We start from the raw sequence: 25571 nt of genomic DNA, 5'->3' as shown, positions 1-25571 counted from the left end.
GACTTCTAAAGTAAAAAACAAAGCCATTACCAAAGTTCAACGAGGCCACATTTTTTGAAGTTCATATTATCTGCTATTTAAATTATATTTTCATGAATATAAAAATACAATTAAAAAAATTTTTTTGGTGGAAGACAGATGTTCAAAATTTCTTTTCCATTAAGCAGTTGTTTCTGTTGATGAAGAATGATTTGGTAAAGCAGTTAACAATACATTTTCCAAAGACACCAGAGGTTCTGTATAATACTGTAAATCGGGATTGAATCCTTTCTGCTGTAAATAGTTGATTCGGCCTTGGTCAATCAGCAATTTACAAAGATGCCCTATTTTCTTCTTTTCTTCAACAGTAAGAAACCTAAATTGAATAAACACACACAACACATTGTTAAAATTCTGTAAAACCTTATAACAAATTATTTTAGTCTTATTCATTGATAAGCTGCTAAATAACCCACAACATACTATGTGCTATGTCCCATGCTTCCAAGATACGTTTTATTAATGCCACAATTAAAGTGTGTATATTTTAACTTATTCTAAAATTAGTAAAATATATATATATATATATATATTTTCAGTAAAATATATTTTCATGAATGAATTTTTGGTAATATTCATCTAAAAATAAAGTATAGTAATAATAAAGTATTTCTGCCCTAGTGTTGTGCATTTCAAAGTAGTCACTTACCCAGGCAAACTCTCAGTGCTGTCATCTGTGATTCTGTATCCTCCATCATCATGCTCTTCACTGCCATCATTCTGTTTATCTTTTCTTTTTGTGGAGATATTTGAAGCTTCCAAAGATGTTTTTTGCATCCCACAAGTCGCCCAACTACTCATTCGCTGGAAATAGTGGAATTCCACTGCTCCAAGGCCTAGAGCCCTGAAATATTCTTTGCCCACATAATGTCTCCAATCACACCTGTGGTGACAACAGAGTGCAATAACAATGCCAGCCACAGGGGTCCACTTCTCTGGGATATTTTTTTCATTTCCTTCCTTGGCCAAAGTGTTAATTTCTTTTTCTGTTTTATCATTCTTTACGCGTTTGGCTAAAGGTTCTTCATTCCTTTCCTCACAACTGGCAGCATAGGTTTCAACCAAACATCGTAATGCAAGATCTGCAAACACAATTATGTGGCCCCCCAAACCACATCATCTTTAAAAATAAGTATTTTTTTACATTTATTAGGCAGTATGGTTTTTAAAAGCCCAACAAAAACTTACTTAGCTCTATACTTGTACTAATTCTTTCATGAATTATCAACTTTGTTCATATTTGCCCTTTCCTCATTATTGTACCATTTTCTCTAATGATTTATTCTGCATAAAGTCAACTTCCCCCAAAAAACTGTGTGAAGCTTAAGATCTAAAATTTGTAAAACGTTTTGTCCAACTACTCAAATTTGCTCTCATTTCTCCTACCCTTGTTAAGGAAATTACTTGTATAGAAAAAATTTGTCTCTACATTTAACATTCCAGGGAAGTTTTGAGCTTAAAGAACCCAAAGAAAGAAAGAGGAAAGGCATGGGCTAAGCATCTGCTAAGTTGATGTTAGGTGTCAGTCTTGAAATGTAAGATGTTCACAGCAAATAGTGAAGAGTTGAGAAGAGTGGGGTCAGAAGGTGGAAAGTAGGCCTTGCTGAGTAGCCTTACTATAGTTATACATTCATTCAGCAAATAGTTACTAAATGCCTTTCACGTGCAAGGCTTTGTGGATGTATGATGATTAATAAACACAAACTTAGAGATAAGTGAACTCTATATTAAAATGAAAAATTTATAGTCCACTTACAAACTAAACAAATGGATTTTTGATGATTATGATAATTTCCCACTGACGACTGCTATATTATTGACAATACTGGAAAGACTCCAAATATATGCTGTAAAATCCACATTTTCTGTCTGATTAGAATGTCACACTGTGTTTGATCAATCAAGAACATGTATTTTTAAACTTTAATATCCCAAGATGTCACAAGTGAATAGTAAATGATCTGATATTTTACTAGTATATATAATACAGTATATGAATTTAAGTCAACAAACTATCAGGAACCTGTTATTTGGAGAAGGTGATAGCTGATCTATTATTTTATAAAGTATTATTTTCTGACAAAAGATATTCAGGGCCTCCCTGGTGGCGCAGTGGTTGAGAGTCCGCCTGCCGATGCAGGGGATACGGGTTCGTGCCCTGGTCTGGGAGGATCCCATATGCCGCGGAGCGGCTGGGCCCGTGAGCCATGGCCGCTGGGCCTGCGCATCCGGAGCCTGTGCTCCGCAACGGGAGAGGCCACAGCAGTGAGAGGCCCGCATACCGCAAAAAGAAAAAAAAAAAAAAAAAAAAAAGATATTCAGTCACTGTTTTACTTATATTGGAGTTAAGTAAATGATTTTCAGAAATGAGGATAATCAGAAAAATTATTAAAAGAATGAAGTTATTTTAGAATCAGAAGGAGCTTTAGCAATCCATCTCAACCCCTCCTTTACAGAGAACTTGAGGGACAAAGCCACGTACCTAAAAAGGGACATGGAAACACAGCACATTTGTGGCTAAGATTATTTATTCATTCAAATAATAAATAAATGAATTCTGAACAAATTCATTCAGAATTAGATATATAAACAGAAGATTAATATACAATGAGCTCCAGATATGCAGAGGCAACTATGATAAACACTAAGGAGGAGTATCTTATTTAGGGAGGTTCCCTGAAAGTGGTGACGAGCTGAAGAAGGAGTAGAAATTGATCAGTTTAGAAACGGACATATTATAGTATATGGGAAGGGTTAGAATGTATAGACCAATAGATATAGAGGCAGAAAGTGGCAAAGAGAGGAAGGCAGATGCCAGATTAAGACGAGGATGTCATGTTAAAGAGCTTAGACTTTAAGGTGTAGGTGACTGGGAGTTACTGAATAGTTTTAAGAAGGGGAAAGACACATTAGGTGTGTGGAAGATGGGTCTGAATATTAGTATTAAAAGGACAAGTAGTGGAAAGACACCATGAGATATACAGAAAGAATGGCACATATGTAGGGGAAGAACCAGGAAAGAATGTCACAAAAGAGAAGAAAACAGAATTTCCAGAAGGGTAAGCAACAATAGCAGAGATTTTTCATTAAGATGATGATAGAGTGATGAAGGGAGAATTCAGATAGAGTGAATCAAGGAGGGAAAAAGTGTGTGGAACAATAAGAAATGGCCAGTGTAGATAATATTTCTGGGAAACTTGGGTTAGATGGGTAGGAGTAAAGGAGCATTTTTTGTTTCCTCCCCAGGATAGAACTGGCTTACTTCAGAAGGCTTTTATGAGAGTTAAATGAGACAAGGTATGTGAAAATCATCTAAAAACTATGAAGGACAACACAAATATATAATACTTAAAGTCATCTCCAGCCAACTTGAATAACTCTTATGGAGGCTCCAAGTTCCCCATATGGGTAGACATGAAATTAGCGGAATCCAGAAGAAGATGTAACAATAGTTAACATTTATTGAGCACTGATATGTGCCAGACACTTTATATGTAAACTGGCAAATTATATATTGTTATCCTCGTTTTACAGACGAGATAACCAGAGCTCAGAAAGGTTAAGTAATCTGCCAAGGTTATATAGCAAAGTTGAACCCTGTATTATCTGATTTCAAAGCCCATGTTCTTTCTACTTTATCATGCTACAAACGATGGATCCAAGTGCTAAGACACATCTTAATGTTTCCTTTTTTGTTTTCCCTAGAATCCTGATACATAATCATCTTCTAGCGGGAGAAGTTTCAGAGTCCTTCCCAAGCAACTCCTCTAAAAAAATGAGTAGCTTCTGGGATAGAATCATACAGTTTCCATAAATGATTTATTTCCTTTTTGGTTGAAGTATAACCCAACGAACTTTAAGGTTCCATATGACACAGTATTTACACATAAAACTCTAATTCATCCTGCAAAATGGCCAAAATGAGCAGATAAGTAGGAAAGCTCTAAATCTGATATAATACAGGGCCAGTGCTACTATGAAGATTAATGAGTTACAAACAAGGGACAAAAACTACTGAAAAGAGACTCTTTAAATATTTGAGACCATGTTAAGCTAAAACTTAATGTGTTCACCTCAACATTATTAGTATGTTTACATACCTGTTGCCACACCACACAGATGTTTTCCAATTCCTACCACAGGTAGTTTTTCTTTGCTTAGCAAAGGAATCTTGTCTGAAATAAAAAGAAATGAGAACTAAGTTAGCTCTCTTGTGAATTAAGGCATTAAGTGGCCTCCCAAAGAGAGAACTAATTAGAATCTTTGAATTTTAGGGCTGATAGAGACATAGACAAAAAATTCTCACTTTATAGCTTAGGAATAAGAGGCTCAAAGATGTAGTGACTTGATAAGTAACACAGATGACTATGGACATAGCCAGAGTCAGAGTTAAAAATTTTTCTGTCTTCCTTTTCTTCCCACCTCGCCCCCAGCTGGTTCTTTACTCCCGAGTTAATTTCTTGACTTTTAGGCCAATGCTATTTCTTCTATACTGACTCAGGACTTCACCCTGTAGAAGCCTTATTTTGCTAAATATTATTACCCATTGATAAAAGGACTCAAAAGTTTCCTTACTAGATTTATTTTGCATAACTACTATATATGATGAATACATATAATACAACCGGCATTTTATATTATAGAATACTATACTCAATATTATAATCAAACTAAAGATATAACTTTCATTATATCTTGATAATCAAGGATATTTTAGCTTTCACACTGTTCTGAATATGAATAAAAGAAAATATTCATAATAGTAGTATAAAAGTAAAATAAAAAAAGACATCTACAAGGTAATGCAGTAAATTGTAGTATATCGCAGTTATGGCTTCCAGTTTTTCCTCCCTATTCATTTTCCTTTTTCTAAGATTCTGAAATGAAAAGTATGTTTCCCCCTACAAATCCAGCTACAGCGCCCAGCACAGTGAATTGTCCAATGGAGGTCCTTAGTAAATATTTCAAATTCTTTGTTGCTTGCTTTCAGATGGTATCACATACTAGGAGAAGAAATTGGTACTAACTGGAATAGTTTGCCTGTGTAAGGTGGTTCAAGAAACTTATCCTCAATCAGGGTGAAGAGAAAGGTTGTCTAAGAAAGCCCTTATGGAATTGGGGGCATCAGGAACCTTGGAAGTAGAGCTGAGTTAGTTACTGATAACAGAGTGTGCCTGCAGAAAGTCTATTTAAGAAGTAATCAGATCCTCACCTCATAGCCACCTGGTGACCACCTCTTTACCAACTGGTGGAAAACTGTAGATTGATTCTCTCAAGCAAGTAAAACAGGAGGTCACTGGGTTGAAGGATAATAGCAAGTTGAAAGTTAAAGTGTGGTAAAATAGCAGGATTAAGTGAGTATGCATATAGATTAAGCTCTTAACTTGTCACTGGGTCCCAGAATGGTAATCAGACCTTTACCCTCTAGGCAGGTGATCAGAAGAGTCTTCTCTGGGGAACCTGACCAGCCCAAGAGGAAAGATCACGTTCTAGACAGGTCATTCCAAACTGGAGCCAGAGTCAACAACTCCACCTGAAGACTAAGAGCTCTTAGTCCCTCAGTCCTCACTAAGAACACACCATCAAAACGCACAGATGTTTTGAGCAGAGCCTCTAAGTTGAAAGAGACAGACCAAAACAAATGGAAAAGAGCAACTTAGTGAAAACAGAATATGAAGGGAGGATACTTCTAAAAAAAATCATTAATATCCTCACAAAGATAGTACAATTATGAAAAAAGAACAGGTTACAAAGATAAACTCAGAGAAAAAAAAATCTTAGAAATTAAAACTGACAGAAGAAGTTAAGTTGAAGAAATCTGAGAAAGTATACAAAAAAGGCAAAAGATATACAAGAGAGAAGTAAAGTCAAGAAAAGTAGAGAACCATTCCAGGAGGTCTAATAACTAAATCATAAAAGTTCTTCCATTAAGGGAGAAAAGAAAAAATGGAGCAGAGAAAATTATGAAAGAAAGAATGCTAGGAAATTTCCCAGAAAGCTGAGAATACTGGAATCTCTCAATCAGGATTTCTCATCCTTGCCATTATTAACTTTTGGCCCCTTTGTTGTCGGGAGCTATACTGTACCTTACAGGATATTTAGCAGGTGGAAAGCAGGTGGTTTAGCAGGCTCCCTGGCCTGTTTCCATAAGATGCTGGCAGCACGTGCACTCTCAGGACAACGAAAATGTCTCAGACATTGTCAATGTTCCCTGAGGGTCAAAACTGCTTCTAGTTGAGAATCACTGCTATACACAAAAGAGTCCATCAAGTGCCCAGTACAACAGATAAAAATATAACTACATCAAGACACATCACTGTGAGAATTTAAAACACTGAGGACAAAGACAAGAGCCTATAAATCTTTAGAAAGAAAAAAGCAGATGACACACAAGGGATCAGGACTCAGAATGGCACTGAACTTCTGAACAACAATACTAGTGGAGTAATAGTTTCAAAATTCTTAGAAATAGAAATACCCAGACAAATCAAGTGTAAGGGTAAAGTAAAAGATATTTTCAGACAATGCAAGGTCTCAAATTTATCTCTAATCCAATTGTTTCTCAGGAAGCTATAGGAGGTGCTTTCCCCAAAGACAGTAAATCAATAGAGGAAGATATGCGATAAGATGTAGAAAAATAAATCCCAACCTAGGAGAGTGAAGGGAATCCCCAGGATGAAAATGAAGAGAATTTTAAGGTTGACAATTGTGCTCCAGGAACAGAGGGCACCCAGTCTACATTGGAATGCATCTGAAGGATCCAGGAGAGAATTTTTCAGGAAGATAGAAACTAACAGAATACTTGGTAAATGTATTAAAACAAATACAAATTTTAAAGTTATACCTTTTTGTTTAAACTGAAGTATAGTTGATTTACAATGTTGTGTTAATTTCTGCTGTACAGCAAAGTGATTCAGTTATACATATGTATATTCTTTTTCATATTCTTTTCCATTATGGTTTATCAGGAAATACTGAATATTCCCTGTGCTATACAATAGGACCTTAAAACAAACACATTTTCAAAAGACCAAGTAAACAAAATTTTAAATTAACTATTAACTCAATAAATAAATTTTATTTACTACATGGGCCAGCTATGGTTTGCGTCACAGGGCTGAATTAAAATTAGCAGAAGAGGTTGCTGGCATATGTTTGTATTATTTTCATTTTATTTATTTTTTAAAATTTATTTATTTATTTTTGGCTGCATTGGGTCTTTGTTGCTGCGTGCGGGCTTTCTCTAGTTGCGGCGAGCAGGGGCTACTCTTTGTTGCGGTGTGTGGGCTTCTCATTGTGGTGGTGGCTTCTCATTGTGGTGGTGGCTTCTCTTGTTGCAGAGCACAGGCTCTAGGCACACTGGCTTCAGTACTTGTGGCTCGTGGGCTCTAGAGCGCAGGCTCAGTAGTTGTGGCACACGGGCTTAGTTGCTCCGCGGCATGTGGGATCTTCCCATACCAGGGCTCGAACCTGTGTCCTCTGCATTGGCAGGTGGATTCTTAACCACTGTGCCACCAGGGAAGCCCATATTTTCATTTTAAATAGTATGAAAAACTATTAAAAGGTACAGAAAGGGCATTAAAGCGTATGACTGATGGGTGTGTGTGTGTGTGTGTATGAAATATGAGGTCCATAGAGATGGGTTATTTTCTTTGGTACAATTTAAAATTGTAGGAAGTATTTTTTACATATTAGCTAGGCAGAAAGTATCTTTTACATATTAGCTAGGCAGAGAACTATCTCATTTCTGTAATAGTTTAGCTAAAGTCATGTTAACTATAGGCAGAAGGCTAGTGTATGGTATGAACAGACTCAGTAATTAATTTAAACAGGATAAAGAAGCAACATAAGGACATATTCTCAAAACTTTTAGGCTATTCCCTAGTATGATACTTCATTTCTAGTTGATACTGAAAAACAGTTTCTTAAAGTTTCAACCCTAATTCCATTTATATTTACCTGAATGTTAGATATAACATTCTATATTAACAAAGGATTTTTGTTAACAGAGGTTTTCCCTGAAGCAGTGTTCTGTGGGATTGGATTTCTAAGCAACCCTCAGAGTTTGAAATTTCTATGGTTTATGGAAGAGCAACTGCAAGTTATGCAACTTACTCAAACACAGGTGCTGAATATCAATTTGAAGTCTCTCAAACACTGAATTTTTCTTTCTGTGTTTGCCATCTACCTGCGCAAATAGAACATTATTATAATGATGCCTTTTATGTAAAAAAAGAACAAAAGTTTTATGAAAAAAGATTTCTATTTGTTTTCAAAATTCAGAGCAAATAATTTTCCATCTTAGTTTTTACTGTTTAAAAAGTAGAATTGTTAATTAAAAAATTTAAGATTGTATATTCTGTGATGAAAACTCCAAAATAACAATATCGTACATCTTTATAAGACTTGAACATTTTATAAATTATTATGTACACATTATTTCCTTTAACTCTAAAAATTCCCAATTCACTGATGAAGGAATTAAGGTTCATAGATAATAAAAAGCTCTACTTCAACAGCAAGTTCATTCAAAACTGAACCCATTATTTCTCCCTCCAAACTATTTTTCCCTTTCCTTCTGTATTCCCTATCTGAGGGAAGAACACCACTTAGTCACTTAAGGCGCAAAAGGCACCAGAAGTAACTCCTCTTTCACACTTAATGGATAACAAGTCACCAGGTCTCGGGGCTTCCAACATCATAACATTTCTCACACTCTTTCCCTCCTCTCTATCTCATTGCAACATCCTTAGCTCTGGCCCATTTCTTACGTGGATTACTGGATAATAATGATCATATTATTAATCTCCCTAATTCAAGGTTCACACTCTTCTGATACAGCTTCAATGGTACTGCTAGGAGGAACTTTTAAAACCCTTTTCTATTTACTTGGCCAATTCTTATATATTCTTTCAGTCTCCTCTCAGCTACCACCTCCTCCAGGAAAACTTCAGTGACCCACACTAGATTGAGGCTGGCACTCTATCTTCACACTCCTAGAGCATCTGGTACTTATCACTATCATAAGACACTTAGCATACTGAGCCAAGATACTTATAAGTCTGTCCCATTAGATGTAAGCTTCCTGAAGACAACAAGTAAATCTTGTTTCCACTGTACCCCCAGCATGTAGCAGGATAAAGTCAAACTCCTCCCTTCGCATAAAATATGAGCCCTTCCAGAGTCTAGGCCTCCTCTCCCATCTCATCACTGCTGAACTCTACTTCACACCATGGACTTCCATCACACGGAAATGTTTCCATGCTTCCCTGTTGTTTCAGGCATTTGGTTACACTCTTCTTGCTTCCTAGAATGCTTCTCAAACCCTGTATCTAGCAAATACCCACTTTGCAAGACATAGCTCAAGCACCACCTTTTCTGTGTAGCCATTCACCATCCTTTTTCTGCAGTAAAACTTGTCACTCCCTCCTTTGAACCCACACTGTACTCTGTATGACCTTTTTTCATATTTTAACCCTTTTCTATAATCATTTATCTGTTTGTCTCTTCTTTCCAATACAAGTAACAGAACATAGGGACATTGTCTTATTTGACTTTACCCAATATCTATCAAGGTGCTTGTGGTATGCTCAATAAATGTTTACTGAACAAATAGTTGGTAAGTTTCAGATGTAGGTTAGGACTTAAGACTTTTAACTCCTAGCTTGAGCTTGGCTCTTTCCACATAATTTCTTGTCTCTGTAAATATTTTAAGAACTCAGATCAATGAACTATCAAAATTTAGATTAAAAAATTTACCTTCAGTTTAAATCATCAATATAATTAGAATAAAAAGCTATAATCAAATAAACACACAAAAAATTCATTTTCTTTAAGAGGCCTGTTTCTGAGTATCATTTTTTTCAAACAAGAAAAGTGCAAACAAAGTTTGGTTACCAGTATACTACAATGGTTTCACTTACCTTGAATCTTGTGGTCACCTTTTCTACTAGGATGAAGTGAACTTTTTCAGCATCTTTTAAGGCAATATCAACCCAATGAGATAATTTTCCCTTTCCTGCTCCAAACTCAACAAAGCATCTTCTTGGACCAAGTAACTTTAATTTTTCAATGTTACCTAAAATAGAAGCCTGCAAACTTCACGAGATTATTTTATAAACTAGAGCAAAAACATTTGGCTCAAATGGGAAAATAGCAAGATAATTTCTATATAGGGCAGCATGTTCACACTGATAATTTTTGTTTGGCTTTAAAGCTTTTCTCTTGCTTTTAAATATTTAACATGTAGTACTCAGAACCATATCCATTCCAAGGATTTTTATATATGTTTATATACATTTTTTGAAATGGGGATTCTGTACCCTGAAAGATAATCTAAACAAAATCTCATTAATAATTATATTTAGAAACAACAGAATGTTAGCTTTGACAAATGAACAAAAAGGCCATTTTTAGTAGAGTTACTATGGATAAACATACCTGCTGTTTCAGATGTTTGGTTGCAGAATCACCGTTTTTAGGGTCATTAAGGGCATCATGCAACGCTGGATGGGACAGAATTTGATCTTTAAGTGTAGAGTTCAAACCTGTGCCAAATAAAAGCACAAAAGCTTAAAGAACCAAACATGAAACCATAGGGCTCTAAACAATGGTAGTAATATCTCTTAAACCACAGTAGAATTAACTCATATACCACCTGATTATTCTAAAAAAATTTAACTTGCAAATTTAGGCAGACTTACCCTCACTTGCTTTTCTCAGTTTCTTAATTAAGTTTTCCATCTGCTCTTCAGAGAGGAAAGAAATTGGAACCTATATACAAAAATGGGGTATGAGCTGGTCTGGGAACTAATAAATAACATTGATTCTATAAGAAATGCATTCTAAATCAAAATAGTTAATTTATTCCAAAAATTGGAACACAGCTTATTTACAGTGTGGAGATGCTCATAAATACTTTGTAAAATTAAAAAAGTCAAGTACTTACTAATTGTTCAGGTATTTCTGTTTCATCTTTTAAGCCTGCATTAATATCTTGAATAAAGAAGTCCTGAATAAAAACAAAACCAAACCATAACAATACCGTTATTAACATGACGAGTTCACAAAAATTAAGCTGAAAAACTGATCCGTGCCTTCTTCCAATACTTTGTACCTGCCATCCTCCCTTTCTCCCGTTCATTTATTCATTAAATAATTACTGAGTGACTACTATGGTCCTTAACTTGCTTTAGATGCTGAGGATTTACCACAGTGGAGAACAGTACAGACAAAAATCTCTGAGTTCACGGATCTTACATTCTAGTGAGGTGGCTATTTGAATAAATATTATAGTCTGAAGAAATTCATTAGTAATTTTTATTAAAGTTTTTACCTGTCTCCAGCATAGACTGAGGACTGTGTCATTTTTGCTAATGGTTAAAGCAAAAACAAAGACCAAATGGCTGTTTATCAGATAGGCAGCAGGGCCAAAAACAGAGATAAGAAAAAATATTACAATGGTTTAGGTCTGATTTCTTCTATTTTAAAATACTAATTAAAATAGAAAATAGAAATGTCCTGTGATATTATGTTGTTTAAATTAACACAGTGAGATATTTCTAGTCCATTTTCAGAGAGAGAGACTCTAGGTAAGGATCTAGATTAGCATTGTCCAATAGCACTTTCTGCAACAATGAAAATGTTCTATATTTACCCTGGCCAACTTGGTAGCTATTAGCCTTGAAATACGGCTAGTGTGACTGAGGAACTGGATTTTCAATTGTGTTTAATTTCAATTGACTCAAATTTTAGTAGTTACATAGCCATAGTTAATGGCTAGTGGCTACCATATTAGACCACGTAGATATAGATGAATGAAATAGCACAATTTTTACAAATTCTGTTTTGAAAGTGAAAACAATTCCTGGGACATTATGCATAGCAATGGGCTTTAGTTACACAGATAGGAGAAAGGTAACATGTGGAGTGTATGCTGCTACCTTTACCTATATGGGTAATAACGGAAACCGGTGATTAAGTGGAACAGGTGAAAAAAGCAGGTATTAGAATATTTTGTTGGATGACTGGCAAAACTATAAGAGGAAATTAACTATAACTATTAGTAAACAAACGAGTGATAAGATTTTCCCTGGGTTTCATGTTATACATAGTGTACTAAACACTGTTCTGCACTTCTTTCCTCTTATCTCCTCATCCCACTACTTTTCTCCCCTTCCTTTCCACTGTGTCCCAGCATGCAGTGGAATCTGTGCAGGGGTATTCCTTTTTTTTTTTTTTGCCTGTGCTACGTGGATTGTGGGATCTTAGTTCCCCAACCAGGGATTGAACCCAGTCCACTGGCCATGAAAGCATGGAGTCCTAACCACTGGACCACCAGGAAATTCACAGGGGTATTCCATTTTTAATAAATTCATTTCTACTCTCAAACTGTTCCCAGAACACGTATTCAACCTGCTTGCTTTAACTTTAGCCTGACACTTAGGTAAGGAAGATAACCTCCATGCATACCTGAAAGTAAAGGCAACATTCTTTCTTCTTACTGAGGGGCTAACTGGGGTAGTCATCACTTTTCTTTTCCACGTTTTTTTTCTTTCTTTTTCTTTTTTTTTTTTAAAATTGGAGTATAATTGCTTTACAATGTTGTGTTTCTGCCATACAAGGAAGTGGATCAGCTCTATGTATACCTATATCCCCTCCCTCTTGTACCTCCCTCCCACACACGCCCCCATCCCACCCATCTAGGTTGTCACAGAGCACCAAGCTGAGCTTCCTGTGCTTTATAGCATGTTCCCATTAGCTACCTATTTTACGCATGGTAGTGTATGTATGTCTATCCTAATCTCCCAATTTGTCCCACTCTCCCCTTCCTCCCGTGTCCACATGTCCATTCTCTATGTTTACGTCTCTATTCCTGCCCTGCAAGTAGGTTCATCTGTACCATTTTTCTAGATTCCACATATATGCGTTAGTATATGATATTTGTTTTTCTCTTTCTGGCTTACTTCATTCTGTATGACAGACTCTAGGTCTGTCCACATCTCTATAAATGACCCAATTTCGTTCCTTTTTATGGCTGAGTAATATTCCATTGTATATATGTACCACATCTTCTTTATCCATTCATCTGCCGTTGGACATTTAGGTTGTTTTCGTGTCCTGGCTATTGTTAATAGTGCTGCAATGAACATTGGGGTGCATGTGTCCTTTTGAGTTATGGTTTTCTCAGGGTATATGCCCAGTAGTGGGATTGCTGAGTCATATGGTAGTTCTATTTTTAGTTTTTTAAGGACCCTCCATACTGTTCTCCACAGTGGCTGTATCAATTTACATTCCCACCAATAGTGCAAGAGGGTTCCCTTTTCTCCACACCCTCTTCAGCATTTTTTATAGATTTTTTGATGATGGCCATTCTGACTAGTGTGAGGTGATACCTCAATGTAGTTTTGATTTGCATTGCTCTAATAATTAGTGATGTTGAGCATCCTTTCATGTGCCCCTTGGCCATCTACATGTCCTCCTTGGAAAGATGTCTATTTAGGTCTTCTGCCCATTTTTTGATTCGGTTGCTTGATTTTTTGATATTGAGCTCCATGAGCTGCTTATGTATTCTGGAGATTAATCCTTTGTCTGTTGCTTCATTTGAAAATATTTTCTCCCATTCTGAGGGTTGTCTTTTTGCCTTGTTTATGGTTTCCTTTGCTGTGAAAAAGATTTTAAGTTTAATCAGGTCCCATTTGTTTGTTTTTATTTTCATTACTCTAGGAGGTGGATCCAAAAAGATACTGCTGCGATTTATGTCAAAGAGTGTTCTGCCTATGTTTTCCTCTAAGAGTTTTATAGTATCCAGTCTTACATTTAGGCCTTTAATCCATTTTGAGTTTACTTTTGTGTATGGTGCTAGGGAGTGTTCTAATTTCACTCTTTTACATGTAGCTGTCCAGTTTTCCTAGCACCACTTATTAAGAGGCTGTCTTTTCTCCATCACATGTTCTTGCCTCTTTTGTCATAAATTAGGTGACCATGTGTGTGTGGGTTTATCTCTGGGCTTTCTATCCTGTACCACTGACCTATATTTCTGTTTTTGTGCCAGTACCATACTGTCTTGATTACTGTAGCTTTTTAGTATAGTTTGAAGTCGGGGAGCCTGATTCCTCCAGCTCCATTTTTCTTTCTCAAGATTGCTTTGGCTATTCAGGGTCTTTGGCTATTTGGGGTCTTCCCATACAAATTGTAAAATTTTTTGTCCTAATTCTGTGAAAAATGCCATTGGTAATTTGATAGGGATTGCACTGAATCTGTAGATTGCTTTGAGTAGTATAGTCATTTTCACAATGTTGATTCTTCCAGTCCAGGAGCATGGTATATCTCTCTATCTGTTTATGTCATCTTTGATTTCTTTCATCAGCGTTTTATAGCTTTCTGAGTACAGGTCATTTGCCTCCTTAGGTAGGTTTATTGCTAGGTATTTTATTCCTTTTGATGAGATGGTGAATGAGGTTGTTTCCTTAATTTCTTCCAAGACTGAACCAGGAAGAATTAGAAAATATTAGCAGACCTATCACAAGTAATGAAATTGAAACTGTAATTAAAAATCTTCCAACAAACAGAAGTCCAGGACCAGATGGCTTCACAGATGAATTCTATCAAACATTTACAGAAAAGCTAACACTTATCCTTCTCAAACTCTTTCAAAAAATTGCAGAGGAAGGAACACTCCCAAATTCATTCTATGAGGCCACTATCACCCTGATAGCAAAACCAGACAAAGATATCACACAAAAAAGAAAATTACATTGATGAACATAGATGCAAAAATCCTCAACAAAATACTAGCAAACAGAATCCTACAACACATTAAAAGGATCATACACCAAGATCAAGTGGGATTTGACCCAGGAATGTAAGAATTCTTCAATATACGCCAATCAATCAATGTGATGCACCATATTAACAAACTGAAGAATAAAAACCATATGATCATCTCAATAGATGCCGAAAAAGCTTTTGACAAAATTCAACACTGAGTTATGATAAAAACTCTCCAGAAAGTGGGCACAGAGGGAACCTACCTCAACATAATAAAGGCCATATATGACAAACCCAAAGCAAACATCATTCTCAATGGTGAAAAACTGAAAGCATTTCCACTAAGATCACGAACAAGACAAGGATGTCCACTCTTGCCACTCTTATTCAACATAGTTTTGGAAGTCCTAGCCTCGGCAATCAAAGAAAAAGAAATAAAAGGAATACAAATTGGAAAAGAAGAAGTAAAACTGTCACTGTTCGCCAATGACATGATATATACATAATATACATAGAAAATCCTAAAGATGCCACCAGAAAACTACTAGAACTAATCAATGAATTTGGTAAGGTTGCAGGATACAAAATTAATGCACAGAAATCTCTGGCATTCCTATGCACTAACAATGAAAGGTCAGAAAGAGAAATTAAGGAAACAATCTTCTACACATCTTTATGTAAAAATATTTTTCTTTTTAAACTTATGCCATCTGTCCTACTAGTTCTCATTTGGGAGGCATCCGGAAATGTATGGGGATATTTTGTTCTCAGAATGACTGAGAAGTGCTATTGGGACACAATTATCTACAGGTCTCTCAATTTTCTGCAAGTCTTATAAGCAAAGGCACTGACCCCCCTCTATTCTAGACTATCTTTGCAAGGACATTTGTATACCAATCAGTCTTGGAAGACAGAAGTAGTGTTTCCTTCTAGAGCAGTGGCAGGCCTGCTTATTGTACAATACAGTAAAGAAATGTCTACTTATGGAACAAAGGTGAGGCAGGTTTCCTTACTGCTCATTTAAAAAGATGTATTTCCTAAGCTTGGCCTTCTTCAGCTATGACACAAGCTGTGCACAAACGTGCAGCATCCACTAAGACCACTCCAACTTGAGAGAACTTAGGGAACAAAGGGAGTTGATGCAGACAAGAAGCTCACAGTGCTTGCTGTGCAGCGAGTAATAAAGCCCTTTGTCTCTGACCCAGGAGTCTCATATCTTCTTCCAGCATCCACAGTCCTATGGTAGGCTAACTTGTTAGCTTTAAAATAAGATTAAATTTCAAATTCTTCATACTTCTTGACAAGGGCCTTTGTCATTTGCCACTCAGAAGCCAGGAATTCTAAAAACAGGGATGCTCTGAAGTGCACAGGATAGGACTGTCCCACTCGAAATGCCAAAAGCCCCCACTGAGAAACACTGGGCTGTTAAACATCTTCTAAATCTCCCAGCAGTTGTCAACTATCAATCTGTTGGTCATTAACCAATATTCATTAGGAACTTTGACACCAAGCTGTTCTTTCCACTAAGTTCAGCCAATTTGACTATGTTTTCAAGCCATCCAACAAACAGCTCTGCTTGACCTTTTTGATTCTAATGACCTTTGCTCCACTTTGGCAAACTACTTTCAGGGGCCCTCTAGATTCTGGTGTTACTATGAACAATTTAACCTCTGAAACCTTAAACTTAATTAGCCCATTATCTGACTATAACTTTGTACTATGTTAGTACAAAGTATAGTGATTCTCTTGCTCCTAATCATATTCTTTCACCTTTTAAAGACCTCTATTTTTTCTCAGCTAATTTCTGGCTTCCCTTTCATGCCACCCAGTCTGGACACTCAGTACCATTGTTATCATTACCTTTCACAATCTGGTTCTCTGTCAAACCCACCCTTACAAAACCTAATGCCTGCATTAATATGACTTTGAACTCCCAATAGTTTGAAAGTTAAAATTGCTGAACACTGCTGAAGCAAAGCTCCTCAGTCATTTGGACTGGTGCAGGTCAAATTCAGTATCTCCATCAGTCTAACTCTCAAAGATGCCTAGCAATTAATCTGCATAACTCTAATTCTAAACTTTTACCTCTCTCCTCAAATCTCCAACTATACCATCACCTCCCTTAATCACCTATCTCTTACTTCAGCAAGGAAGTGTAGCTATCAAATGACATTTTCTCAATTAACCTCCTGTCAGCTCAAATTTGCCTGAACTGATATCCATCTTATACTACTTCCCATCTACGTAAGTGGTAGAGCTATTTCTTCCCCTATTTCTTCCCTTCGACCTCTATTTTGTACCCTATTTCTGCCTGCTTCCTGGGGAGCCTCACACTATCAGTGATGCCCTCTTCTATTTCCAATTTCTTCTGCTCTACTGGCTCATTACTCTAAGCATACAAATAAAACTCTCTTCTCCCATTCTATCTATCTATCTACCTATCTATCATTTATTTTAATTCATTTTTTGGCCGCACCGCGCGGCACATGGTATCTTAGTTACCTGACCAGGGATCGAACCCACGCCCCCTGTATTAGAAGCGTGGAGTCTCAACCACTGGACTGCCAGAGAAGTCCCTCCCATTTTAAAACACACTCCTTCTGTCCTACCTTCCTCTCTGACTGCTATTCTACCTCTCAAGTTCCATTCATAGACTAGTTTCTTAAAAGAATAGTTGACACTTAAGATTTCTACTGCCTTGTCTTCCATTTACTCATATATCATTTCAGTCTGATTTCTGCCCACTCCACTCTATTTAACATGCATTTTGCTAAACTCTTTGATCTTTAACAACTGCCATATTGCCAACCCAATGGATTCTCTGTCCCTACCTTACTTGACTCCACTGTGATGCTAGACACAGCTGATCACTCGTTTCTTTTTGAAATTCTCCCTCCCCTGGCTTCCCATATACGATGCTTCTCTGTTTTTTTCTCTTTCCTACCTCTCCAGCCATTCCTTGTCAATATTTTTCTATGGTTCCTACTAGCAGCTCACCTTTTAGTTGTCAGTGTCACCAAGAGCTCCGTCCTTGGTCTCATGCTCTAATTCCTGCCTACCTCTCATCTTCTATTCAGCTCTCCCCTTGTATTTCATACTTGTCATGTGAGTTACCTATGTTTTCTTCCTTGTCTGGATGACTCTCCTTTGACCTTTAGGTCTCATCTTATGACATTCCTTCAGAAAAGCTTCCTTGACTCCTTTCCCATCTCTCTAAACCCCTATGTCCTCCCCCAAAAGGGTTAGGCTCTTCTCCTTTATTCTTCCATAGCACTCTGTACTTAATATATTTTAACACATATAATATTGTATTTTCTATCCCTTCCACTAGATTGTCATGTTATTTTAAGCAGGGTGCTTGGTACAATGTCTGGCATAAGTGCTCAATTAATATCTGTTGAATAAACAAGTCCCCCAACTTCCCCCCAGTTCTAACTAATCTCTTACCCTGGGTAACTTAAAAATCCAAAGCCTCACCTATGATCTGTATGTATTTGACTTCTGAATCTTTATTACTCGCCCAACCTCTCTACTGAGTTTCGGACTCACATATCCAACTCCGAATTTCCAATCAGTCAGCAACTTTTATTGATTCTGCTACCTAAATAATTCTTGCATTTATCTATATTCTTTCCATCCTCTTTAATTCAGTCTCTTATCATGTCCTACCTGGATTGCAGCAATGCCCCCCTAACTAGACCTTCTGATTGCAAGCCATCCTCCCACATTGCTCTAAGAGAAAGTTTTCTAAGAGATAAATCTGACTCCACCATTTCCTCGCTTGCAATCTTTCAATGGTTCCCTGTATCTTTTAGAATAAGTACAAGTTCCTTGAAAACCTCAAGTGGTTTCTCAATTTCTGCCTCTGCACATATAGTTCTTTCCACTTAGAAAGATTCTTCTTTCTTTTCTTTGCCAAATCAAGACTTAGCTCAAGTGTTATTCCCTCTGGGAAGCCTTTCTTGACCCCTTGGATTTAATTTTAATGCAAGTATGTGCTCTTATCACATGTGTACTTACTTCTTTCATTGAACTTATTAAATAATGCCCATTATTTACAAGTTACTTACCAGTCTCAAGTAAGTTCCATGAAGGCTGGGATCATATTTTATTGAAATGAATTTAGTAGGCACTAAGTAAATATTTTTGAATAAATAAACTGTGGAATTATTCTCTGAATACCACTCTTCTTGCATAAAATTCTATTATCTCAATTAGGAGTCTAAGTGGATTCACAATCTGATGTCCTATATACACTCAAATGTACTTGCCATATTTAAGCCTCCTGAGACAAGAGCCTTGTTAAAAATTCACATTTGTAATCTACTAAGTATATATAAACATTACATACCACACATTTCACCATTCAGTTTTACTGATCAAACACTTACAGGTTTTGGCTTCTCTCTTGAGTTACATTTTTTCAAATGTTTTGCTAGTTGATCTTCATATACTGTGCTAAATTTAAAGAGAAAATTATTTAAAATAAGACTGTGATAATCACTGTTTCCAGCACAGAAAAACCCTTCTCTGACCCATACTTACTGTTTTGGATCTAAGGGACACAGGATTCTTTTCCGAGCATTTTCTTCCTAATTAAAAAAAAAAAAAGGACATATTTATTTGAATAAAATATCAAGTTCACTGCTTACAGATACTAGATACAACTTCAGTGTAATCATAAGCTTATGCTATCCCAAAACAAGGTAAGGAAACCTTAAAAGGACATTAACAAAACACTGGCAAAGTCAGGTCATAGAGTTTAACAGCAAAAATCTCCAGTGTCATGTGATATCACCTCATACTTGTCAGAATGGCTATCATCAAAAAGAACACAAATAACAAATGTTGACAAGCACGTGGAGAAAAGGGAACCCTCCTACACTGTTGGTGGGAATGTAAATTGGTGCAGTGGAAAACAGTAGGGAGGTATCTCAAAAAACTAAAAATAGAACTACCTCATGACCCAGCAATTCCAATCCTGGGTACATATCCAAAAAAACCAAAAACACTAATTCAAAAAGATACATGTACCCCAATGTTCAAGGCAGCATTATTTACAGTTGCCAACATATGGAAGCAACCTAAGTGTCCATCAACAGATGAACAGATCAAGATGTGGTATACACACACACACACACATACAGTGGAATATTATTCAGCCATAAAAAAGAATGAAATTTTGCCATTTGCAACAAAATGGATAGACTTGGAGGGTTTTATAGTAAGTGAAATAAGTCAGACAGGGAAGACAAATACTGTAGGATATCACTTATATGTGGAATCTAAAAAAAAAATACAACAAACTGGTTAATATAACAAAAAAAGAAACAGACTCACAGATATAGAGAACAAACTAGTGGTTACCAGGGGGGAGAGGGAAGGGGGGAGGGGCAGTACAGGGGTAGACAATTAAGAGGTACAAACTGCTATGTATAAAATAAATAAGCTACAAAGATATACTGTACAACACAGGGAATATAGCCAATATTTTATAATCATTATAAATGGAGTATAACCTTTAAAAATTGTGAACCACTGTATTGTACACCTGTAACATATAATACTGTACATCAACTATACTTCAATAAAAGAAAAACCTTTGGTGTAGCTCGTTTATGTATATCTGAGCAAATACTGCTTTGGACAACAAGGGTCTACAGCTTCAAACAGGTTACAGAAAAGGCCTACATATGGAATTTTGAATCTATGACAGCACTGACTATAATATACACTATTATTTTAGGTACTACTAAGAAAGGAAAAATGTTGCCAATTTAAATTATAACATGTCATTGATTTTAAAAAGCATTCTGATTTCAGAGATGTTAAAATGTGAAAAAAAAGAAGTATCTCAGAAACAACGAAAGACAGATCTTCCTCAACTTATGATGGAATTACAACCTGATAAACCCATCATAAGTTGACGATATCTTAAGTCAATAATGCATTTAATACACCTAACCTACTGAACATCGTAGCATAGCCTAGTCTATCTTAAATGTGATCAGAACACTTACATTAGACTACAGTTGGGCAAAATCATCTAACAGCCTATTTCATAATAAAGTGTTGAATATCTCATGTAATTTATTGAATACTGTACTGAAAGTGAAAAACAGACGGTTGTATGGGTACAGAATGGTAGTAAGCATATTAGTTGTTTACCCCCATGATAGTGTGGCTGACTTGAAGCCCTGGCTCCCTGCCACTGCCCAGCAGTGCATATCACTAGCCCCGGAAAAGATGAAAATTCAAAATTCAAAGTATGCTCTCTACTGAATGCCTTTCGCTTTTGCAACATCATAAATCCAAAGAAATCGTAAGTTGAACCATTCATTGTAAGTTGGGGACTGTCTATATGGTATTTTAACCATTTGGTATGTGGCCTTACTCTACTAGCTTTGCAACTTTTTAGTATAGAAGAGTTACATCCTGTTCGTTTCTAAGTTACATGGATTTAACTACATATACTCAGGAAAAAAAAAAAGGAATTAATAGTGTTGGCAAGTCTACCCAACATTGATATGAATCTGTATATAACACGATAGCATAAGTTAAAACCAAAGGTCAGCCAGACTACCTAGGTATGATTCTCAGTTCTATCTATCAGGCTCCTAACTATCAGCTCCTAACTCTACAATCTGAGGTAGTCTTGCTGTCTGAAAGATGAGAATAATATATCTTACCTCCTAAGGGTTGTAAAAATTAAGTGAGCTAATAGGTTAAAAAAAAAAACTGCTTAGCATGGTGCTGTTCATACAGTAAATGCTAAGTGTTCACGATTAGTATTAACAATTCCTTTTTCAGTTTATTTCAGTTCTGATCTGCCTCCCAGCATATCCATGAAACTATGTACACTGAATTTCATGAACATGCTAAGAGACTTTTCAGTATCTTTTGAAAATATAGTACATTATTCTTCCCTATTTGCTGACTTGAAAGTCTAACCTCCATGAAAGAGAAGACTCTATACTAACCTCCCGAAGCTTAACGATAGAGTAGGGGAGAAAAGCATTTTTAACATTTATTATTTGGGTTTACAAACAGGGCTTCTCAACCTTGGCACTACTGATATTTCAGGTTGGATAATTCTTTTTCATCCTGTCCATTGCAGGATGTTTAGCAGAATCTCTGGCCTCTCTCCACTAGAAGCAAGAAACACTCCTCAGTTGTGACAACCAATATGTCTTCAAACATTGTCTGGGGGTGCTAAATCACCCCCATTTAAGAACCACTGGGTAGGGGCTTCCCTGGTGGCGCAGTGGTTGACAGTCCGCCTGCCGATGCAGGGGACGCGGGTTCGGTCCGGGAGGATCCCACATGCCACGGAGTGGCTAGGCCCGTGAGCCATGGCCGCTGAGCCTGCGTGTCCGGAGCCTGTGCTCCGCAACGGGAGAGGCCACAACAGTGAGAGGCCCGCGTACCGAAAAAAAAAAAAAAAAAAAAAGAACCACTGGGTAAAAATGAGTACAAGTGATCTCAGCCATATATGACACTTAAGAAAAAAAAAAAGACGGAAACAATACACCCAATTATAACATAAATTACAGATTCAGTAGGATGCCCAAAATTGAAAACCAAATCATAGTCATGGAAAGTGTTTCCACTTAGTGTTTTGCAGTCTTTTTTCAAGGGATTAATAACATGATGTCATTCCTCTCCAGGAATATGGATCACACCATAAGGATCTATTCATATTCTACCACTGTCACCATCTGCAGTCACCTCTGGGTGTCTGATTAAGGTGAAGTGTAAGGTCTTAGAGTGAGAACAAAATCCTCCTCCTATCAGAAAGTTCATTTTTCAATCAGGGGATGTTTGCTGGTGCTCTCAAAACCAGCCAATACAACAGAGAGTGTACTTCAAAGAGTTCCCATAAGTCATAGGTCACCTACATTCCAAAACAAGAATAAGCGTGTTTCAGTACACCTCACCCTAGGCAAATATTAGCCAAATCAAAATATGAACTAGAGCTATAGCTATGAGGGACAGTAGGAGATGAAGGGGTTCTGGGGGCTTATCTGTGCTGGATATTGCCTAGAAGGATAAACCATCTAACAAAGAAAAATAATGTAAATAATACTGGACATTCAGAAGGTATAAAATCAGATGCTTGTCTCTTTGGTTTAATCTTTCTAAAACCTATTAAACATGCTCTTTTTCTATTAGCATTTTACTGTTCTTGTTTTTTTAATTTCCTATCATATAAATCCTAAAGAAACACACATACTAAAAATGTTGTTTGACAATACAATCATAAGTATAATTGAACAAAACTGTACACTTTCTGTTCTCAATTTTAAAAGGAGAGTCAAATTCTTACATGTTTTTAAATCTTTCCTCCCCCTTTTCAGCAAAGTAGTTATTAGTTGCTTTCAAAAGACTGTACGTCTAAGTAAAAAATTTAAAAAGTTTCTCTCAACCGCATTGACAAGAAGTTATTATCATTCACGGAACAATGAAAACACGATTAGTGAAACCTTGGGATGCTTCTTTGATCACTCTTCTTTCTAAACCACCATTTCCCATCAGGAAGGCGGAGAGTGAGCGGAGGGCAAGAAGCGGTAGTCTGCCGTAAAACTAAAATCTAGCATTACCATGAGTTGGTATCAAGATAAACGGGTCACTGCTGGCGCTTTACTTAGTACAAGAAAACACTGCACTTCACTACGGCTCATCATCTCTCCCTAGGGAGGCCAGGACTGCGTTTATCACAGGAAAAGCTGGAAAATCCAGGGGACTGATGCAGAAATCTGTCAGAGGGGAGGTGCCGGACCAGGAAACTTATTTCCGACTCTCGAGAGGGTAAGGCGATACCAGACCTCCGCGGCTCCAGCGTGTTCACCACAGAACCTTTTTCCTGCTGCCACCACCATCCTGCAGAAGCGCTTCTTCTTTTCCACATAGTAGCCACATCGCCCCTCTGCTGGAAAGCCAGTTCCGTGCGGCGTCGGCGCAGAAGCCGCCATAATTCAGGGCTCACTTTGGGTGGCAAGCATCGATCGGGTGAAGAGAGGAAAAGTTGTCAGGTTCTCTCGGGTCTCCTTCCCTTAACAAATATGTCTGCCTCGGGTCCAACCGCACAGGATAATGCCCGGAACTACCGCCCCATCCGCCGAAAGAACCCGGAAGAGGCTGATGGTGGCTGGAGAGGTCCAAAGTTCCCGCCCAGCCCCTCTGATTTATTCTTTCCGCGCCTCCTCCGCGGAAGCCGAGCGCCAAACTCAAACTTTAACAGAACCCGGACGTCTTTTAGGCTAGTGCTGCGGGCCGGGCTTGTTGGAGTTTCCCCCACACCGGCCGGGGAAGCGGTTCAGCATGAGCCAGGTTCTGTTCCAGCACCTCGTCCCGTTGCAAGTGAAATGCAAAGACTGCGAGGAGAGGTGAGGTCCGCGTTACCCCGTGCCCGCGGATGGCGGTTGGGGTCGGGCCAAGGGGGAAAGATGGCGGCTCCAGCCAGTGGGCCCCGGCGTGCGGCTGGGTGTCGGGCAGGAGTCCCCGGGACGTGGAGGGAGACCTAGCTGGGACCTAGTGGCTACCTCTCACCAAGTCCGCCGTTGCTGAGGAGGGAAGGGTGTGAGGAATGGGACGCTGACCCGCATCAAGTTAAAAAAAAAAATCTTATCGCTGAACATTCTCGTGGACAGTATAGCCCCTTTCTTTTTGACAGGTAAGAACTCTGGCCCAGAGAACTTCATTTACTCGAGGGCTCACGAGTTTACAGCAGGGCGGGCACTAGAACTCAGGCCTTGGCTCCCAGCCTTTTTTTTTTTTTTTCCTCTCTTTGAGTTATATGGGAAGTAAATTTAAGCTTCGACTTAAATTTACCTAAATTGACTTTTTCTTTTTAAATCAACTTTATGGTATATTGCCTTTTTTTTCACACTAGTTACTAAAAATAGATTACGTTTAATAGACTAAAGACAGTTGGGGAAAACTACAAGTTCATCCATTCATTTTTTCATTCAACAAATACTGCATACTTGCAAAACGCCTTGCTGGGCCCTGGGGATACAATGGTTAGGAAAAGTCCTTGTGTTCGTGGAGTTCACAGTCCAGTGGGGGAGGAAATAAAGGCCAGTCTGACAGGTAAATGCGAAATTACAACTGACTAAAGAGGTGGTGCTGTTGAGACTTAAATAGAGAGATCTGCCTGGAAGTCAGGAGATTTCAATTTTGTCTCAGTTCCACCTCTGAGTGTCAGCTCTCTCTTAAGTTCTCTGTACTGTAAGTTTCCTCCTTTGTAAAACTAATATAGCAGGCCTACCTACATGGTTGGTTGTTAGGAGGATCAGGTGTGAAAATGTGTGTGAAGACTAAATGGTGTGGAAATGTGACATATAAAAAACGAAGACACTGCTATATTGAGCTGCCAGTAATGTGAAAGCAGTATATAGTGCAGAATTCGATTCACAATCAATTGTTAGGCCAGGCAAGGAGATGGTACCAAGACCAGCAGCAGATCTATAGGTTAGTTGGTCATTCTTTTGTGCTGCCCAATATGGGAGCCACTGTGGTTGTTGGACGTTTGAAATGGAGCTAAGCTGAACTGATGTGCGTAAGGGTAAGATGCACGTTGGACTTTGAAGACTTACTAGGAGAAAAAAGGAATGTAAAATATTTCAGTTTTTATATTGATTATGTGTTAAGGTGACAATAATGATATATAGGGTTAATTAAATATTAAAATTAATTTATCTGTTTTAATTTTTTAATGTGGCTTCTAGAAAATTAAATATTACATACATGCCTTATATTTG

At 37.5% G+C, this 25571-nt stretch overlaps 2 protein-coding genes across 7 annotated transcripts in view; one reads left to right on the top strand and one right to left on the bottom strand.

Annotated features, from left to right (window-relative positions):
- Positions 1-46: 46 nt before the first annotated feature.
- On the bottom strand, positions 47-23868 carry TRMT13 (tRNA methyltransferase 13 homolog). 3 transcript variants are annotated; one of them, XM_082614323.1, is made up of 11 exons: positions 23634-23868; positions 19354-19400; positions 19200-19266; positions 10988-11050; positions 10743-10812; positions 10480-10586; positions 9963-10130; positions 8155-8227; positions 4140-4214; positions 689-1121; positions 47-355 (listed from the first exon to the last, which is right to left on the bottom strand). In XM_082614323.1, the coding sequence occupies exons 1-11, from the start codon at positions 23778-23780 to the stop codon at positions 160-162; spliced, it is 1446 nt and encodes a 481-aa protein (XP_082470449.1). In that variant the 5' UTR covers positions 23781-23868; the 3' UTR covers positions 47-159. The 3 variants fall into 3 exon arrangements, with proteins under 3 accessions (XP_082470449.1, XP_082470450.1, XP_082470451.1); XM_082614324.1 differs by lacking the exon at positions 23634-23868 and adding an exon at positions 23409-23568; XM_082614325.1 differs by lacking the exon at positions 47-355 and having other exon boundaries at positions 745-922.
- The window catches only part of SASS6 (SAS-6 centriolar assembly protein), a 60810-nt gene continuing 59106 nt past the window's right edge, over positions 23868-25571 (top strand). For 3 of the 4 annotated variants that reach the window (XM_082614313.1, XM_082614315.1, XM_082614316.1), the window contains exon 1: positions 24035-24194. In XM_082614313.1, coding sequence (XP_082470439.1) covers positions 24130-24194 — 65 coding nt within the window. In that variant the 5' untranslated portion in view covers positions 24035-24129. Of the gene's footprint in view, positions 24195-25571 lie in introns of all 4 variants that reach the window. The other variant, XM_082614314.1, reaches the window with a different exon arrangement.

Source organism: Mesoplodon mirus, assembly GCF_964341445.2.
Source record: "Mesoplodon mirus genome assembly, chromosome: 3".
Lineage (NCBI taxonomy): Eukaryota > Metazoa > Chordata > Mammalia > Artiodactyla > Ziphiidae > Mesoplodon > Mesoplodon mirus.
The sequence above is the reverse complement of the archived record's forward strand: the minus strand, read 5'-3'. Positions and strand labels throughout refer to the sequence as shown.

What these genes read in the sequence shown, in the direction of transcription:
- TRMT13 (XM_082614323.1), bottom strand. Translation starts at nt 23,780, where the DNA reads ATGGCGGCTTCTGCGCCGACGCCGCACGGAACTGGCTTTCCAGCAGAG. An exon ending in TGTCCCTTAGATCCAAAACA is followed by an intron (nt 19,267 to 19,353) that starts GTAAGTATGGGT and finishes CTTTAAATTTAG; the next exon opens with CACAGTATATGAAGATCAAC. An exon ending in CAGAAATACCTGAACAATTA is followed by an intron (nt 10,813 to 10,987) that starts GTAAGTACTTGA and finishes TTTTGTATATAG; the next exon opens with GTTCCAATTTCTTTCCTCTC.